This window comes from Pteropus vampyrus, unplaced genomic scaffold (assembly GCF_000151845.1).
Source record: "Pteropus vampyrus isolate Shadow unplaced genomic scaffold, Pvam_2.0 Scaffold74, whole genome shotgun sequence".
NCBI classification, from domain to species: domain Eukaryota; kingdom Metazoa; phylum Chordata; class Mammalia; order Chiroptera; family Pteropodidae; genus Pteropus; species Pteropus vampyrus.
Window position 1 is genome coordinate 9,114,646 of NW_011888855.1, and position 19,647 is coordinate 9,134,292.

At 39.2% G+C, this 19,647-nt stretch overlaps 1 protein-coding gene and 2 non-coding genes across 3 annotated transcripts; all 3 read right to left on the reverse strand.

The window, feature by feature from the left end:
- Positions 1-1,529: 1,529 nt before the first annotated feature.
- On the reverse strand, positions 1,530-15,588 carry HSPA9 (heat shock protein family A (Hsp70) member 9). Its single transcript, XM_011362437.2, has 17 exons — positions 15,158-15,588; positions 13,767-13,825; positions 13,463-13,550; positions 12,515-12,696; positions 11,627-11,751; positions 10,998-11,071; positions 10,800-10,906; positions 10,148-10,310; positions 9,515-9,607; positions 6,797-7,006; positions 5,452-5,679; positions 4,490-4,594; positions 3,813-3,930; positions 3,314-3,408; positions 2,874-2,966; positions 2,585-2,725; positions 1,530-2,281 (listed from the first exon to the last, which is right to left on the reverse strand). The coding sequence occupies exons 1-17, from the start codon at positions 15,236-15,238 to the stop codon at positions 2,204-2,206; spliced, it is 2,040 nt and encodes a 679-aa protein (XP_011360739.1). The 5' UTR covers positions 15,239-15,588; the 3' UTR covers positions 1,530-2,203.
- On the reverse strand, positions 4,916-4,980 carry LOC111741186. Its single transcript, XR_002780926.1, has one exon. It is a non-coding gene; the product is annotated as a small nucleolar RNA SNORD63 (small nucleolar RNA).
- LOC111741184 lies at positions 6,334-6,404 on the reverse strand. Its single transcript, XR_002780925.1, has one exon. It is a non-coding gene; the product is annotated as a small nucleolar RNA SNORD63 (small nucleolar RNA).
- Positions 15,589-19,647: the final 4,059 nt, after the last annotated feature.

A 19,647-nucleotide genomic window follows, 5' to 3' on the forward strand; every position in this document is an offset into this window, starting at 1 on the left:
GAGGTAGTGAGAGGCCCAATTACATGAAGCCTGTAGGTAGGCCTCTGACTGCTGACTGCTATGGGAAAACTCTATAGTAGCAAGGTGTATAATTTTAAGTGGGGAAGACTACTTGGAATAATCAAAGAAGTAATTTATACAAAGTGGTAGGAGTAGGGATTGTGTTTTTGGATGTACTTTGAAGTTTGCTGAGATTTGTTCACTCCAGGTTTTTTTGGTTTGGGCAATCATAAGCAGCACATTTCCTTTAACTGGCAAGACCACTTAGGAAGGGAAATCCAAAGTTCCTTTGGGACCTGTCAAGCACTTGTCAGCACAAAAGAGAAACTGCATTTGAAGAAAAAATATCTTTTTGCCTTTCAAGGCTAATTGCACCAGTGTTTTATTGGTTGGTAACTAGAATACTGCTCTATGTTTGCTACACTTGGGGCAGTTTGAGACAGTAGTTGTGGTATCTATCCAAGCAGCTCTTCTCCCTAACAAAACCCATTTTGTTCAAGGAGTGCTTGGCTCCTTCTCCCTGATCCCAAGGATGAGTCTTGAATTATGTAAGCCAGTACTTAATGGGGATGTTCTGGAAATCTTTGAAGGGCTGTTATCACAATGATTAGGAGACACTGGATGTGTTTAGTGGGCAAGGGCCAAGCAGAGATGCCACAAACCACAAAACAATCCTTCATAAAGAATTACTACACATTCTATAAGGTTCCCACCAAATGTTCATGTGGCTAAACACTTGAGCCTAGAACTTATTTTTTTACATGAATCTTAAGTATTTACGTGGGTGTTAATGAACAATTTTCCAGGAATTATTGTGTCAACATCTTCACATTACAGCAATGTATTGATTTTTTTAGTATATATGAATGTCAATTCTAGATAGCACCACAAAATATAATAAAGGAGGAGTTACATCTAATAGAGACTAAGCCTATGTTCTTGATTAACAGATTCCTTTAGGCATGGCATATGATAGTGATCCATGAAACATGAGCAGAAGTCTGTTGGAAAACATTTGGGAAGTAATTAAGACTTAAATGAGATCTAAGATGCAGTCGCCTGTCTGCTTCTGAAGTCGTTAGCATGTAATAACTAGAATTACATCAGAATTTGGGACAAGGGGACTCACTGAGGATGAAAGAGCATAAGTATAGAAAAGAGTGAGTTCCTGATATTGAGCCACTAACCTCATACCTTAGGACTTACTACTAGACAATATATAAGCTACTTAGAGCTGAAAGCAATCTGCAAATAGTAGCCTTGGTTTTCATGCTGGAGATCTAGAGACTGTTTTAACATTCCGAAGACATACAGGGCTACAAGAAGGGGGAAAACCTCTAAACCAGATTTGTTCTCGGTGACAATGCTTATTACTGCATTATACCAGCCCTTCCAAAACTTGAATTGGTATTTTTAAGGAGTTAGAAATCCTGTATTTCACCTGAGGTACTTAGGTCAGGGAATTGGGGAATACGATACATGTTATATTCTCTAAGTCTCAGATTCTCACCCCTCACAAATAAGAGATCGAGATGCTTTTCATATTTATTTTTTAAAAAAATCCAGAATGGATCAAAAAGAACAATCAAGAATACAGGTGCCAGACAAGGCCAGAAGGTAGCTAGAAAAGTATGCCTTACGAAAATTAGGAGACATTACCTTGTTTTATAAGCTGTACCTAATATAAATAACTAGCTTAGTTTTCCACTGATCTAGCTTACCCTGCTCTACCTCTGAATGTGGCACAGCTGGCTTGCCTTGCAAGGCCTCAGTTGAAGAATCTCATTTACACACACAGGTTGGTAAGCAATACTCAGCTAACCTGAAGTATCTCATCTTCATATAGTCTCATTCCAGGTCTCAGACTACCTTCATTGTGTGTGAGATGGTTTCACCCGTTGAAAATATGGCTACTTCAGCACAAAACAATGTTGTCTAATGATCAAGAAATCATCTTCCCCCCTTTTATGTGTAGCTGAAAAATGATAGACTAGGGACATAACATTGTGAACTTTGCACTGTTGGAATTATCACTCATTAAGTGATCATTAGCTAACAAGCACTAATTTACACATTAAGGAAATTATATATAGAATACTGCAAAAACACAGTAGAAGACTGAAGTTTGCCCATTTCTGCTCAGGAAGTCTCTTCACTCCCAAGCGTCATAACCTTGTCCTTTTGGCTCCAAAGTTTACTGCTATTACTGTTTCTCCTCCTTTTGATCTTCCTTTTGTTCCCCAGTGCCAGAACTTCCAGAGCCTTCTCGCTCAGATGCCATCTGTTAAAATATTTGAGAGCCACTCATTTAAAGTTAAGGCTGACAGTTTGCTTTCAGATGAACTAAAAAAATGAAGCAGTCATATCCTGCCTATTTCACTCTCCCTCCCTCCTTGTACACTACTGGTGGTTTTTGACTCCTTCCCTTTGACCTCGCCCTGACTCCCAAAGTAGAGTCAAGAAGGCAGGAAGGGTATTTCCAGTCCTCCCAGTTCTACAAATGGCTATGCAGGGAGCCATTAGTGAGTAATCAAGAGCAGTTATAATATTAAATTAGGAGCAAAACACCTTTCAGTCCTTGTACCTTTTTGTATGCCATTTCGAAGAGCTTCAATGACGCTTGCTGAAGGGAAGATGCTGCTTGCCTTATGTTTTCTCCAGTTTCACTATCTTTTCGAGCCAGGAGCTCCCTCATTTTGGAAATCTCTTCTTTTAGCTTGTTGCACTTAAAAACAAAACCAAACTTCCACTTTTTCAGGGTTTCTTATCTTGTTATATGTAGCAGTAATACTCGGAAACATTTTTTTTTTAAAACTAAATACCTATCAAGACCCACACAGAGAAACAAACAACTATTATAAAAGAGGGCTCACCTCATCAGCAGGCAATTGGTCCTTGAATTCCTCCATTTTGCTTTCTGTGTCATGAATGATTCCTTCAGCCATATTAACCGCTTCAACTCGTTCCTAAGAGAAATTAAAAATTTAGTATAAATGAAGACTTCTCAGTCAACCAGATGGCTGAAGGTCCTCACTAAGCAAGGCAACATGCTGACTGCTGCATAGTTACAGAGTAAAAACAGTAAAGGGGAGAAATTGTCTTGGTCTAAGGTAGTCTGGGATATCTGGAAGAGATTTTGGCTGGATTGATAACATGAGAATATGGAAATACTGAGAATAAGAAAGGCATTCCACACATGTTATGAGCAAAGGGGGAGAAGAGATAGATTGAGGGTAAAAGAAGACAGAAGATCAGGGACACATGTCTGAACTCCCATTTTCACCTCTCAACTGAAAAAGCAGAAAGTACTCACCTTCTTTCTCCTGTCTTCCTCAGCATACTTCTCTGCATTTTTAACCATATTTTCAATATCATCTTTGCTTAGCCCACCAGAAGACTGGATCACAACTAGTGAAAAGAAAGCATTTTGTTACCTTCTAGGTAAAATTTTATCTCTTCTCTGCTGTATTAAGAAACTACTTCTGCACAGAATAGGCAATCTTGATATGAATTATGACAAGGAATACCGTTGTAATATAATAAAAAGGAAAACAAGGATCTGATATCTACAAAGAACAAACAACTATCCTGCCTGCCTACCAAAACTTTAGCTGAGCGATCCAGAGGCTCAGTGCCTGTTTGGCCAAATAAACACCACATCTATTAATGTGAATCTCATAACTGAGGAAAAAAGGGGCAACCCTGAGATTGAGAGAAAAGACTTGTATGACCTAGAGGGTCTTGTTCCCAACAGAAAGGAACTCTAAGGTCCTTCACGTCATTCTCACAGTCTGATAAATAAAAATACTTACTCTGCTGCTCACGTCCTGTACCCTTATCTTTGGCAGAAACATGTACAATTCCATTGGCATCAATGTCAAATGTAACTTCAATCTGAGGGACTCCACGAGGGGCTGGGGGAATTCCAATCTAAAATAAATAAATAAATCTAGAATAAGCTCTCACAAAGATCCAGTGCTCTACTTCCAAACCTATATGGTCTTCTGGGGTACAAATCGCTTGGCTCCAGAGAGGAATAAATGATAGCTTGCACAAAAACACAAGTGTGTAAGTACAGGTAGTAGTTTGTTACCTGAAATAAATAGGGCTCGTACCAGTTACCGTTGGTTATAGCAAATAATCTTAATAGCTGTATGTACCTGGGGTTACAGTGAATAAGAACAAACTATCATTGTTCATCTCACTAAGAACCAATAGCAGTGCTAACTAGAAGCTAATAATATGTCTCTTAAATTAGTAACTAGGAGTTTCTCCTAATTAGCACTGCATATGAACAGTTTTGAAGTTCCTAAGGAACAAGCAAGGCTTTCAGGGAAAAACTGAAGCCATGGGTATCCAGTTGCAGAATTTGTGCACTATGTTAATACAGACCGAGTTTCAGCAGTTTGTGTTATATCTGGGGTTAGAATATAGTCTAACTTTACAGTAAAAAAGAATAAAGAGCATATTTAGGATTCTCAACACCTACCAGAGTAAACTGTCCAAGAAGTTTATTGTCTCCGGCCATCTCTCTCTCACCTTGACATACTTTAATCTCCACTTGAGTCTGACCATCAGCAGCTGTAGAAAACACCTAAGGAGAAAGAAACTTTTTGGGTTGGCATTCTGATTACACATAGTATAAGCCAAAGAAAGAAATTCACATCCCAACACTAAAAGAGTCCTAATGTATACTATTTTCACTCTTTTCAGAACAAAGGTTTATGTCTTTGCAGGGAAAAGGAGTAGGATTAGCACAGCAGAAGGGCATGTAGTAATTATTCTTTCTGCTAAGCAAATGCATTTTACAAAGATGCAGCATTTGGGCACAGAAGGCCCCACGAGAAGGAGCTAAGATACATGATGTTGAAATATTCTTATCTGGGTAAATAGGTCCAAGATAGAACATGTATTTTGGGCTGTCACAGGAAGTTACCACACTTTTCTTCAGAATGATGTGTTGGCAATACATCACTGCACAAATACAGCAATAGCCAGTTTTTCAGAAAAATATCAAAATTGGGAAAGTCAGGAAATAATTCTTAATCCAAGACTAAGCCATTGTCCAAATAGCCCTGTTTAGTGTCTCAGGACACCCATCATTCATTCACCTATAAGACAAGCACATTCCCCAGTCCTGGCCAGGCCATTCTTTTTATTGCCTTTGAGAATAGAAGAGTACAGGGAATTTAGTCCCTAATGATGCTCCTTTTGACAAGTTATTTCAGTCCTGCAAAGGACAGACTATTAATACCTTCCTTGCAATCATCACCACTGGCTGACAGGTAAGGAGAACTTTTCCAGGAACAAAGAAGAGAACAAAAGACATCCACATTCAACTAGTATGGACTGCAAAACAAAAAGTGAAGTTTCCTAGGAAAAGCTCCCCAAGTGGCTGCAATCACATCCCTAGTATCTCTTGTTACAAGGTAGGGAGGGGGAGGCTCTTACCTGGCTTTTTTTGGTTGGAATAGTGGTATTCCTGTTAATAAGTTTGGTAAACACACCTCCCAGAGTCTCAATACCCAGAGAAAGGGGAGTGACATCCAGGAGCAACACATCTGTGACATCACCGGCCAACACACCTCCCTGAATGGCAGCTCCAATGGCCACAGCCTCGTCAGGATTGACAGCTTTACTTGGGGCTCGGCCAAAGAGATCCTGCACAGTCTGCTGAACCTGAGCATCAAGAAAAAAGAATCTTTCACCCACTATCCAGAGCAAAGGCCCAAGAAGGGGAGAGCGCACATGTGTGTCCCAATCTCCAGCAAATCACAGGACATGTTGCTTCAGACCCGAGAATGTTCACTCAAATTACTATTATTTCATAGTTGAATCTTGTTAATGATCTAAGTGTATCATGCAGGTAACACTCATACCTTATACTCAAACGAGTATCTCATAGCCTTTTTAGATTTGGGAGAAATTTGCCTGGTTTTTTTACCTGGTTTCCCACACAACACATTAAACGAGAAATAGAGGGTGCAGGCAAGGGGACTTAGAAATTGTATAGTCCAAGTCCTCTTGTACATAGCAACTAAAAACCAACTTAAAAAGAAGTGGTGGTTATTTAGTAATTTAACACTAGTGCTAATGTGGAACATGTTCTCTTTTTTTTTTTTTACTAATACTAGGAAAAAGTGCTATCTGAATATCACCGGGGACAATTCATTAACACGAAGATATCCTGGTCCCAAACCTCTCTTTTCCCCTCCATATTTATTCTGTACATGTATTCCTAAGCCCCATGTACTCCAAAAGAAAAAGTAAGAAAATTACAAGGCCTAAGATAATTCTGTGAAAGCTACAGAGAACTGCATCTTCAACAGGTTCTGTGCTCAGTAATTAGTTTTCCACACACCTGTCTTTTCAGAATGATGTGTTGATAAAATGCATCACTGCACAAATCTTTGTTGAAGACATGTTATTAGAAACCTCAAACTGCGCTGCAAAGACACATGCCCAAAATTGTCGCTAGAGATTAGTTGGTACCAAGGTTTTAAGCTATCTCTGACTTTAAACTTTCATCCCTAAGAATTCTACAAGACTTGAGTTCAACATCCTCCCTGCTACCACCCCAAAGACATTTTGCCCTTCCTGATCCTTTTTCTTATACTTTGAATTTAAAAGAGACTGAAAAAGAATTCTTTAGGGAACAAATTCATCCTCCTTTCAGAGTTAACATGGAAGAAAGGCCACATAATTAGGTCCCTACACAATATAAGCTATTTGTCCCAAGAAAACATTATGTGCTGGGCCTCTCTGCTCTCCGTGCCAGAATTCCATGGGTCCATACCTTGGGCATTCTAGTCATGCCACCAACAAGAATCACTTCTCCTATGTCACTCTTGCTGACTTCTGCATCTTGCATGGCTTTCTGGCATGGGGCGATGGTCCTCTTGATCAGCTCAGTGACAATCCCCTCAAACTGAGCCCGGGTCAGCTTCATATTCAAATGCTTGGGTCCAGAAGCATCCATTGTAAGATATGGTAAGTTGATGTCAGTCTGCAAAGGAAGCAGGGAAACCAGTTGTGAAGATTTCCTTTATTCTTTCAATTAAAATAAGACAACGGGAAGACTTTGAAAACTACAGGGAGGGTCAGACCTACTTTAAAAACAGCCACCAGACAGTGACTCAAAGATGCAATCTCTTATCTTCCCAAAGGTAAACACTACAGAATCTGTTATTAAACAATGAGAACAGGAGAGAAGCTGGAAAAATTCCCATTTAGGAGATGAAGAAATGAGAAGTGTTCTGCCACTAAATATACATTAAAAACCGCACTGTTTTTTTTTCCCCACTAAGTTTAAAAAAATTTCATGTACATAAAAAATAAATAAATAAAATAATTGAAGGTATGCTCTAAATAACCTGCCACCAAGCCAGAACTTTTTAAGTTTCAGAAAGATAGTTAGAAAGCTACAACAGAAATGCTAAAGAGAACTACAAGGAGTGACTTTATTGCCATCACATCTACAAACAGCACCTAACACTGCCACTGTCACACCATGTAATAAACTCAAATCCTAATATGGCATAGATTAAAAACATTGAAACTAACATAACTCATCACTAAGCAGTTCTCATAAGTTTTGTCCCCGTTTCCCAAATCCAGCTAAGTATGTCTCACTATCACACTCTAGCCCAAGTCCTTTCTCTTGTCAACTGGTATACTACAATAGCTTCCCTATGATTTCCCACATCCACTCAGGCTGCCCTCTGCCACAGAACCTGTCCCCACCGAAACCAAATCTCCAGTCCATCTCAGAGTACTTTTCATAAACTCAAATCTGACCATGTTATTGCCACTGACATAAGTTTTCAGTGGTTTCTACACACCACATCACAAATCTATAAAGCCTGCAGCCTTATGTTCCATGCTCCCCTTGCCCATCTGCAATTCAGCCACACTGGCCCTTTCTCAGGTCTTTGTCCCAGAGTAACTGACCCTTTATCTTTTCTTGATGAACTCATCTTTTAGCATTCCTTGGTATGTCAAACACCACTTAGCTGTCAGGTTCCTCTATTATAATGATAAAACTTTGCCTTTTTACCACATTAATAATAGCTTCATTTGGAGTACTTATATTCATAACACATTGTCCTAAGCATATTACATATGTGAATTACTAATCTTTGTAACTTGAAGGGGGAAATTAGTATTAGCATCCTCATTTTATAGTAGAAATGCTAGGTAATTTATCCAAGGTCACAAAGCTAACAAGGGATGAAAGAGGACTTGAATCCCAGCAGTGTGCCTACAGAGCCTCTACATTCATTACTTCTGGTTTGACAATGTTCTAAATAATGTCCTGTCCATCTCCCCAAATCACACTGTAATCTCCACAAGGGTAATGTTTCTAGGAATTTATCCAACAGATTTACAGTCAACAAACAAACATTAATGTACAAAGATGCTCAATATACATTATAGCAAAATGCTGGAAAAGAATTTAAATACCTATCAATAGGATACAGCAGGTCTTTGAATAAAGTTGTTTTAATATTGAAGATATGACATAGGAACTTTATTACTTATTTTTATCCATTAGCCTATGGTAAAATTGGTATCCTTATACATCATATCAGTTGCAGAACAAACTGATGACATTAAGTGAAGACTTATTGTACAGTTACACTAAAACCAACCCCTCCTTCCAAAAAGTATCAGACCCCAGGGAAGAATTATAAGCTATTCTCTGGCTATGCCACAGTTATTTCAACCCTAAGCCTACCCATCATGTTTCAAAGTTCTACCACTCTGTATGATACTAGGAACAAAGCAACACCATTAACATCATGGCTGACTTTGTCACTTCTCATAATTACTTAAAAATCCAAGTTTGATTGAAGGTTATACTTCTTCCCTTCTCAGTAGGTAGTCTAACAACTAAACTAGCCCTGCTTCCCTGCTGCCATGGAGAATCCAGAAATACATTTCCTGCCTTCTATCTTGTTGCATCTCTGACCCAGACCTAACATGCTTTCTACACTTTGTTTAGTGGTTAAGGAAAAGCGAAGCTTCACCTCGCAGAAGTGGAATAGCATAGGCTGACACCTTAAACAGATGCTGAGCAAATGTGATGCCCACAGAAGAAAAAACTTCAAAGGTGTATAAACTCCAGCCCCTTCAGCCAAGTTTCATAATTCACTTTCTAGATGGTGATACAAATAATTAAATAAGACACAATTACAGGTGTCTTGATTTAAGTGAAGACAGTAGCAGTTCTGAGAGTCTCCTAGTATTTACAGGGTAGCAATTATAATTTTGCACACTGCTAGATTTTAGCTCTAGTACACACAACCTCTGATTTGTATAGTTAACAAATTTCAGCTCATCCATAAAAACTTATGGAAAAAGTACTCCCCCTTTGTTCATGGAAAGATTTTACCACCAACCAGAAAACTGTAAAAAAAATTAAGTCTAACATTAAGGCAATTAGAATATGCTATTCAAGTAAACTCAGCCTGAAAAGACCCATCAAAACTGCTCGGATTTGTCTATGTCTCACCTGCACAGATGAGGAGAGTTCACATTTAGCCTTCTCAGCAGCTTCCCGAACCCTCTGAAGTGCCATGTTGTCTTTGGTCAAATCAACCCCAGTCTATAAGACATACAATACTAGTATTAATGAGACAACAAATACTATTTAAATTGCAGTAATAAACTGTAGCAACACAAAATAGAGCCATATCTTTATAAACAGGCATGAATTACTTATTGCCCTTAAAAATCTATAGGAAAAAGAAAACCTATTCTAAAAAAGCTATCTGTACCTGGAGTCAGAGGGCTGAACTGATGTCAGTTCTTTCAGCTGTAGAATTCTAGCTCAAAAAAGGAATTCCCAGAATTCCTTTTCCAATATTGTACAGAATGCCATATTCTTTTAATCTGTTCAAAAAAGGAATTTCCAGAATTCCTTTTCCAATATTGTACAGAATGCCATATTCTTTTAATCTGTTTAATCCCAATCTGAAGCTACAATAGCCAGGATAGTTCAGTCCACCCATGAAAGTGAAATGCAAATATTTCAGTGCTCTACTCAGGGCAAAAAATTATAAACAAACATTATAAACAAAAATTATAAACAATCTAAACAAAGAAATTCTCATTATCCCGATGTCTACATATTAACCGCACTAACCTCTCTTTTGAACTCCTTCACAATGTGTTGTAGCAAGGCCTGGTCAAAGTCTTCTCCACCTAAGAAAGTGTCTCCATTGGTGGACTTCACCTCAAATACCCCTTTCTGAATTTCCAGGATAGAAATATCAAAAGTTCCACCACCTAAATCATATACAGCAATGCTAGAAAGAAAGAAGGAGGCATTAAGGAACAAAACTTACTTCAATAACCAAACAAACAAACTTGGCTATTTTCCCCAAGGTAGAATAATAATTAAATTTGGTTAACTGCCTAAGTAACGTCTGTGTTAACATATGGCCCTAACAACTACATGTAAAATATATATACAGTTGAAATGAAATAAGTTCATTTAAAAGCAAAATTGAAAGTATTCAACCACTCTTCTGAACAAATACTTGCCAACATGCATACCGAAGGAAAAAAAAAAAAAGAATGACCATAGACCAGTACTTAGGAAAAAGTAAATAAATAAATGGTCTTGAAATGAATGATAAACACAGACCATACAGCCTTGAAGAAAGTCAAAGCAGTGCATTTTTAGTCTAAGCATAAGGCTCAATCACTAAGAAATCAAGATAACTTAAGGTAAATCTCATGGTTCCTTGAAGTTAGTCTCATAAATTTAAGTGGAGTTTACTGCATAGACTTACACTTTGTCTTCTGATTTGTCTAGACCATAGGCTAGAGCAGCAGCCGTGGGTTCATTAATCACCCGAAGCACATTTAGTCCAGCTATCTGGCCAGCATCTTTAGTGGCCTGAAGAAAATAGGACAAAGCATTTTCCACCTTTGTGTTCCAAGTACCATTAATTTCTTTAAAAAAAAAAAAAAAGGCTAAATGAACTCACCTGTCTCTGAGAGTCATTAAAATAAGCTGGGACTGTGATCACACTATTTTTTGCTGTATGCCCCAAATAATTTTCTGGAAAAGAATCAAAGAATTAATCCAATCGTGAAATTCTCTGTCAGATGAAGTAGGTAACAGAATTACTAATGTAACCTAACAACTTTTGTCATCCTCTTGGAGACACAGAGTACTCATCAGTTTTTCACCATGTGACCTAACGTGTAGAGACTTTAAAGAAAAACACTTTAATTAAAAACACTGGTTAAAAAACCAATATCTCATTAACATTTTAGTGAAGATTCACCAGCTACAACAACATTGGGAAGTTCAAATGGGAAGTTCTAAATTTTACCTGACAGAGACAAAAACTTAATGTGCAGTCTTTTGGCTTTTAATACACTACTCCCCTACTGGAAGAAACAACCAAGAAAGCCACCGTTAGGAAAACGTAGAAGATCAATTCAATCTGCAGGGAAAGTACGAAGAGTAACAAAGTTTTCCCATTCCTAGATTTTCTGTATAAAAGCCATCAGAGACTCATCAAAGGAACACTGGGGCATGAAAGTTAGTGATCTCAGAAAAATCACCCAATTCTTAGAACTTTCCCAGACATGAAATGAACTTTCTCACCTGCAGTCTCTTTCATCTTCATCAACACAAATGCTCCAATCTGACTTGGAGAATAGAGTTTCCCATGAGCTTCTACCCAGGCATCGCCATTGGAGGCACGGACAATTTTAAAGGGAACATTTTTACTGCAAAACACAAAAATTATATATGAGAAAACATGCCAGTGCAACCTATCATGACAAGGTTACCACATACCATGAATGTCCACTCTCCATCCCAAGAGATCCATGACCAATGACAAATTCATTTAATGAAAACCTTTATAAAATAATCATTAACGTAAAAACATTCTGATGAAACTTGAACATTCTTCGCGTCCCACCAAAGGTTTATGCAGCTGCTTTGGAAAATGATTAGTTACCATACTACCCATCGATTCCATTACTAAGTGTCCAGCCAAGAGAAATGAAAACACGTCCACACAAAAACCTGTACATTAAGTGTTTATAGCCAACACTATTCATAACAGCCCTAAACTGGAAATAACCCAAATGCCCATTAACTGACAAATAGATAAACAAAACATAGTACATATCCAAACAATAAAATATTATCTGGCAATAAAAAGGAATTACGTGCTGATACATGCTACAACATGGACAACCTTGAAAACATCTGATTGAACATGATGGAACCTGTACCATTATCTGTCCTATGAGTTTAACACCAATTTACCTGGTTTGGAAATAGGAAACCAAATCTTCATATACCATTTCTATACACAGCAAAAATCCTAATCTATGGAGACAGAAGTCAATTTTTTTGAAGGAGATATCCTTTTGGCAGCAGCAGGGCTCACCCCCAAGGACATGTAAAATTACTAAGCTAAGGTGCTCCAGGGATCTCACTGAAAAGATTCTTTGCAAATAAACTTTTGCTATTACTTACATGTCTTTCTGGACTTCAGGGTCATCATATCGCCGGCCAATGAGACGCTTGGTGGCATAGAATGTGTTGTTTGGGTTGGTGACAGCCTGTCGCTTGGCTGGCATGCCAACAAGTCGCTCACCATCTGCTGTAAAGGCCACAACTGAAGGGGTGGTTCTGGCACCTTCAGCATTCTCTAGCACCTAAAATTCCCAAAGCAAGATGGAGAATGAGGTTCCAGTCACCACCAGTGTCTCTGTGAATACTGATAGTAAGTATCTTCCAGTAGATGTTTAAAATATGTTTAGTTCTTTACTTTGAAACAACATATAAACAGAAAAAAACAGGATAAACATAAATCACATCTTTCACAGTCAATGTAGGGTCAAAGTAATCTTTCCTCCCATATGGAAAATTAAATCTACTTAATTTTTTTGTAATGGCTAAAAGTTTCAGGTATGTAAAAATATTGCCAAGAAGTAATTCAAGATTCCCAGGTGCTCTAAATCTTGAGAAGAACACAGTGGGGAAAAATGGTTTCATGAAAAGAGTAAGGAGGCTTCTACAATAGCTGCCTCTATTACAGCAGGAAGCTCCTAAGAACATACTTTACTTAGGATGCAGCCCCTGTGTTATGTGGAGCTCCACTTGTTTGTAGACTAGTCAGTACATCCAGCCTTGGTTCAACTGACAAAAACGCAGGACTCTGATTGTAGATGTAACAGTGCAAGCCATCCCAATAGATCCTAATGGTAACTTGTGTTACTTCTATACCAGGACACAAACCCTGGGAAGTCAAATCCATTCAATTATCAGCACCATGAAACTAAACACAAAGGTTTACCTCACAAGAGTCTTAAGAACTTAAAAGCGGCTTTTAAAATGTCCCTTATCTAAGCCAAAGGACACAGAATTCCAGATTGGGTACTAGCTACCATTACATGATCCAGAGCTCCCAACCATGCTCACCTTTGCTTGTTTACCTTCCATAACTGCCACACAGGAATTGGTAGTACCCAAATCAATACCAACAACTGCTCCCTTGATTGCTTCTGATCTGTAAAACATTTAAAACAATGCTACAGTTATCATCTTAATAATGGTCTCCAAAATGGTTGCAGGAATACATATTTGACAATGTGAGAATTACATAATCTATAATATAGATGTATCCTTTTTTTTCTGAGTGTAATCATTAATCACAAATTTAGAGATTACTGCTCTGGGATTTAATATTTATATCATCCCTCAAAAAGAAAATGAAGTTACTTACGCATAGTCTCGTCTTGAAACAATTCTAAAAGCCTCATGACTAAGGCCATTCCAGCCATCCTAAAATGGAAAAAAAATTGCATCAGCCATCAACTACATATGAAAACTTGAACTTGTTCCAAGTATTCTTCTGAAGGACACATCAAAGTCTAAGACTTTCATTTATTAATTGAGTGGCTATTACGTACAAAGTATACTAAGATAATAAAGTATTTCACGCATGAGGCATTGTACTGAAACAAATAACGTATGAGTTTTCGAATAAGTCATAGAAATTAGATATAAAATTGTCTTGAGTTATATTACAACAGGGTTTTTCAACTCTGGCACTATTGATTTTGAACCAAATGTTTATTGTGGGTGTCTGTTCTGTGCATTCTAGAATGTTTAGCAGCACTGTGGGCCTCTACCACTAGAAGCCAGTAGCATGGCTCCCCAAGTTTTTAACAACCAAAATTATCTCCAGAAATTACCAAATGTCCCCTGGGGAGGCAAAACTGCCTGATTGTGAATCACTGCATTACAACGTGCTATTCAGAAACGTCTCAATTTCAATGTCAGGAACAGTGTACACCTAAGCCTTATGCATGTATTGCTGATATAGATTTTAGTTAAATTTCCCCTGATCCTGCCAAGCAACTGCTTTAAAGGAACTAGAATTAGTAATTTTGTGGAATGTAACAAATTTTTTTCAGGAGTGTCGCCTCTAACAAGGATCAAAGACCTTTGTTAGAACCTATCCTCAGGATACTTCTAAGCCTTCCTTTAACCGTATGTGAGTACAGAGAGACAATTCCGGTTATCCAATGAAGTACGTTTTTGGCCTTTTCCTAATCCGCTTATTTTTTTCTGAAATAACAGAAAAGAACACTCTTACACCAAAGATTCTGAGTAACTAGCGAGGCAAATATTACTTAAAAACAAAACAAAACACCAGCTTGATTTTCGATTTCCTGTTCAAATATTTTCTTCATTTCATCATAGCAACGGGGTCCTTGCACACACTGTATTTTACAGAGGGGAAGAACAGTCGTACCTCCGACTCGTAGGTGAAAATAAAAACTAGAATAGCGGTTCCCTCCCAACTAGAATTGCGTCCCTCGCTACGAAGGCCAAATGTGTCCAATTAGCCACAGAACGGACTGTCAGAATCACTATCCGCTACTTCATGGAATAAGAGTACGTTCGCGAGGAGTGTGACTCAGCAGGGCCCGAGACATGGAGGCAAAACCCTGTATTAGGCTTTGAATACGCAGCGTTCATTATTGAAGACCCGTTATCTTTTTTTCCCCTCCTGATCTCCACCAAAGGAGTCTGACCCTGAAGGGCGCGGCCTGCTTCAACGAGGCCCAAGGCCGTGAGCCCCTCGGGAAAGGCCCGGCTGTTCCATACCTGGTGGCGGGTGACTGTGGTACTCCGGGAGGCTGTAGCTCCGATGAGACGGGCTGCCGCAGCTCGGCTGGCGCTTATCATGGCGGCTAGGTGGTGGGAGTACGAGGCAGCAAACAGGCGCTCGGACGACCAGAAGCTGCGCTGCGCGGTAGTGGAAACGCTTCTGGAAACCTCCAACCACGTGGGCTTGGGGCGGGGGGATGGTCGCTGAGATCTGGAGGCCCGCTCTTCCACTGAGCCGCTGTTTGAGCTGCCTGACCAGAGACTACGTGACCGCCGCTCCCGGAGTCAGGGCGTACGGCTAATATGCTCCAAAGCATGATGCTTGGGAAAAACGTCTCATTTCGTTCTGGCTGTGGCACGTCTGGGCTCAGTAAGAGGTGAAGAAGCTAAAAGAGATATAAAGGCAACATTTGGACAGCCCCGGTCCTCGGAGGCGGCAACTACTCAAGGTCACACGGGATAAATTGCGAAACGATTACAGCCTCCTTGCGTCAGTTGCGTGAGAGGAGGGGCGTCTTGCGTCTGCGCAGCAGGCATTCTGCTAAGATCCTGGAGCGCATGTGCTCGGGAAGTGCAGGGAAAGGGGGTGGAGTCTAACTACAGCACTCATTGGATGCTTCAGTGCACGGGAGTTTGGGCCGGCAGAGCCGGGGGCGAGCGCTGGTGCGTACACACTCCTCGCGCGCGGCCGTTTTTCCTGCTTCTGCTGCGTGCGATTAGCGCCATCTTGTCGTAGGCCTTTGTTTAGTGTAAACCTCAAGCTCCGAACCTTTGTTGCTCGGCCTCATCCTCTATTTGTTTTTCCGCTGTCTTATTTCAGTAACTTTAAACAGCTGGATATGCAGACCTTAGACAAATTCATACTGTGTTTTACCACAGAGATCTCTGCTATAGCAGTTTTTCATTCACATACTCTACTTATTAAGTCATCACCACTATGTGAGGAATTCTAAAGGAATATCCGGGGAAGTTTGGGAAGGAAGGAAAGAAGATAACTGAAGAGTTTACATTGTGAGGGGGCTGAAAGTGGGAGTAAGAAACAAGTCAAACATAACGTCGATTATAGATTATACAGATTCCAAAAATAAAAAGCGCCCCGCCCCCTAACACTCTTGTGTTAGCTCTTACTATACTATCCTCCCTAGTCTACTTAACACACATTTCTCATTTTTTTTTTATTTCCTCGGAGATAATTTACTGAGGTCATCAAAGTAACAGCCTAATGACCCTTACTGATTCAAAAGAACATTGAGAGGAATGACAAATAATATTGAACACTGAAGCAAACTAGAAATTGAAAACTACATCCTTATGTTGTAAGACAGGGAAGGAGGAGGGCAAGTGGAACAACTGGAGTAATGGGATTCTCATCACTTCCCTTCTCAAATGGTTCTCTTAAGAGTTTGCTTTTTTTCCCTTTTTTTTTTTTTTAAATTCTTGTTGCATACGTTTAAAAGCCACATCGTGGAGTCAAATGGTGTTAGCTAAAGGGTGTCTAAGACCATGATTCTGTGGGTACATGGATGATAGAGGTTCCTGTTGGTTTTCCTGAGAGCCTGGCAAATTCTCGCCATGACCGCAAGGGGGATGTCGTGACTCTAGATATTGAAAGCAGGAGCCTGAGAATGGGACTGTATAGTATTTGCCAGCGTGAAGGACAGGCTTCTGGACTGCTTTGCAGATTAACATGGTCTACAGCCTGAAGGATTGAAGAAATGAGCCTGAGTCTAAAAAGAAAATAGGATGCAAATGAATAAGAAAGGAGGATTAGATCCACAACAAGGTGGCATAATTCTTCGCCATACAGCACAGTACTGTATTTCATTTATCTGTTGTCATCTCAATGTCACACTGGAAAATGAAAGGATCTGGCACATACTTTGTATGTGGGTAAATGTTTACCAGATGGAACAGGTGGCTGTCCAGTACCTGTGCATACTATATTTTAAATTACATTCTAACTGGCATGATTGCTATTTTAGCGTATTTGAAGACAGGAAACTAGTTTTAGTTTTTAAATATTTTAGTTTTTAAATATTTAACTCCCAGCCATTAATAAGAATTGTCATTAAATAGTAATCACTAATAGTATGTCTTTACTTAAGTGCCACATACTGACCTAAATACATTATCAAATGGAATGCTCACAACAATGGTCTCAAATACTATTGGTATTCCCATTTTGCAGATGTAGAAACTGAGGCTTAGAGAGGTTAAGTATGTTATGTAGGTCACATTATTAAATGATAAAGCTAGAATTTGAAGCCAGACGGTATGACTCCAGAACCTGTATTGCTAACCACTAGGCTCTGCTGCCTCATAACCAAACTAGGTCTGATCTTCTACCTCCACATATATAGAAGATGAGTTTTATAATACTGGCCTAATCCATTATTAACAACAGTTATTTCAGGTAATGGAATAAAAATGTTATATATGTGTGTGTGTGTGTGTGTGTGTGTGTGTGTGTGTGTGTGTGTATTTATTTATTTATTTTTTATTTTAAGTAGTTTAGGTTCCCAAACCGCTGTAAAGAAAGCTCAATCTGTAATATAACTCATAGGATCAAGTTTATATTTTTAAAGCAAAGTCTCTTTAAACTGATGACTCAGGTGATGTTTTATTCAGTCTTACCAAAGATGAATATCATGCTGTGGCCCCTTCCATCTTTATGAAATAAAAATGAGGCATATTGCAGGGATTTGTCACTTTCGTTCTCAGAATTTTTCATGTACCTGTAGCAGAATTCAGGAGACAGTTCCCACTTTTCCATTTTGGCATTAGCTACACTATATTGGAGTACATTACACAGTGTCACTCCATGCAAGCCTGATTCAACAGAGCTTGCTCCAGTGAAGGGTAGGAAGAAGTATGTCAGGTGGTGTCTTTTTTTTTAGGTGATGTCTCTGTCCCCAGGGGTGGTGACAATTAGCAGGTTTCATTTCATATAGAATACCTGGTAACCCGACAACCTGCCCTCCTCTGATAGGAGAAAAAAGAAATAAAGGTGACCCTGAAAGAAAAGTGAGGCAACTATAAATCAAAATAAAATGTCATTTTCATTAGATAGAACATTTATATACCAGTGATAATAATCTCTTTGCACAGGGTAAAAATCAGTCAATTAACCTCACTTTGGATTTTCATTCAGGATTTAAAAACAGTTGGCTATTGGATAGGTCAAGGGCATATGTATGAAGTCTCTATTTGGGGAGGAGGGGGTAAGGCTGACAAAAGCAGAGATTTGCTCTCGTGGAGATCCATTTAATAGTTAATTCCTAATGATGTGGGAGTCTTTTCTGATTTTTTTAGTTTAAAGAGCCAGAATTTAAATTTATCCTTGAGCAGCATGGTATGTAAAAGGAACCCTGAGCTAAGAGTTGAGTCCAAATTTAAGTTCTAAGGAAGGACCTTAGATCATTTAAAGTCTAACCTTTTATTTAATAGATGAGGAACAAAGAGAATAAGTGATTTGCCCAAGGTCACACAGACAGTGTTAGCTTCTGCTCTACAGCCTTCTTTTTTTACTTGGTGTGCTTTTTAGAAATCACCCACATGATTTCACATTAAGCATTCAATCAGTATAGAACCTTTTAAAAATGCTTACAGACAACTTTGTCCCATATGTTCTCTTTTACCTTATCCTTGCTCTTTAAGGTACATGATTAGTGAAATTACACCGGCTATCTTTTCAGTTCACCTGGATTACATGTTCTCTCTATGTGAAGGGCCATTGGTTTTTAAGGTTCCCTACCCCTGCTCCCCAACCATCGGGAAAGGAAGTGCCCAGGTTTCCTTAGGTAATGAGGATTTAATTGAAGGCTAGTAGGGGAAGTACAGGCATCGTTGCAATACTCATAGAGCCAGAGTTCTGGAAGAACAAGGAGGGTGGCTCCTCCTCCTTGGTCAGGTCCCAGGAGAACCTGTCTATAGCGCCAGTTACAGGTCTTCCCCTCAGAAGCTGACTTCTGATATTTTTGTCTGCACTAACCCTGCCCTTTCTATAGCTCATCTTCCTTATGTCTGCATCTCTAATCCTTCTATTGCAGTAGTTCCCACACTCTGGTAGGCATCAGACTGGGGAGCTCTTTAAGCATTCTACTCCTAGAGATTCAGATCCTGTAGATCTGAGGTGAGTCTAGGAATCTGCATGTTTAACAGGTTCCACAGGGTATTCTGATGGGAGTCGCATGGGGATTAGGACCACACCTCACTTAGAAACACCCCAAGCACCATGGTGTCTTATCTCCATACTTTTTCGTTACACGTTCCTATTAGAAAAATATTTGAGCACATACCTCCATTAGGTGTATATTTATGTCTTTATATACTATTGACCCTTGAACATTTTGGGGCTTGGAGCACTGACCATCCCCCTGTGCGGTTGAAAATCTGAGTATAACTTTTGACTCCCCCAAAACTTAACTATGAATAGCCTACTATTGATTGAAAGCCTTACCCACAACATAAACAGTTAACACATATTT

Bases quoted from the DNA above. Each gene is read 5' to 3' on its own strand.
- HSPA9 (XM_011362437.2), bottom strand. From the start codon at position 15,238: ATGATAAGCGCCAGCCGAGCTGCGGCAGCCCGTCTCATCGGAGCTACA. The intron at 12,697-13,462 runs GTGAGCATGGTT...TGGGAATTTTAG, and splicing joins TGGAAGGTAAACAAGCAAAG to GTGCTAGAGAATGCTGAAGG. The intron at 3,931-4,489 runs GTAGGTGTTGAG...TATTTATTTTAG, and splicing joins TTCTTGGACAGTTTACTCTG to ATTGGAATTCCCCCAGCCCC.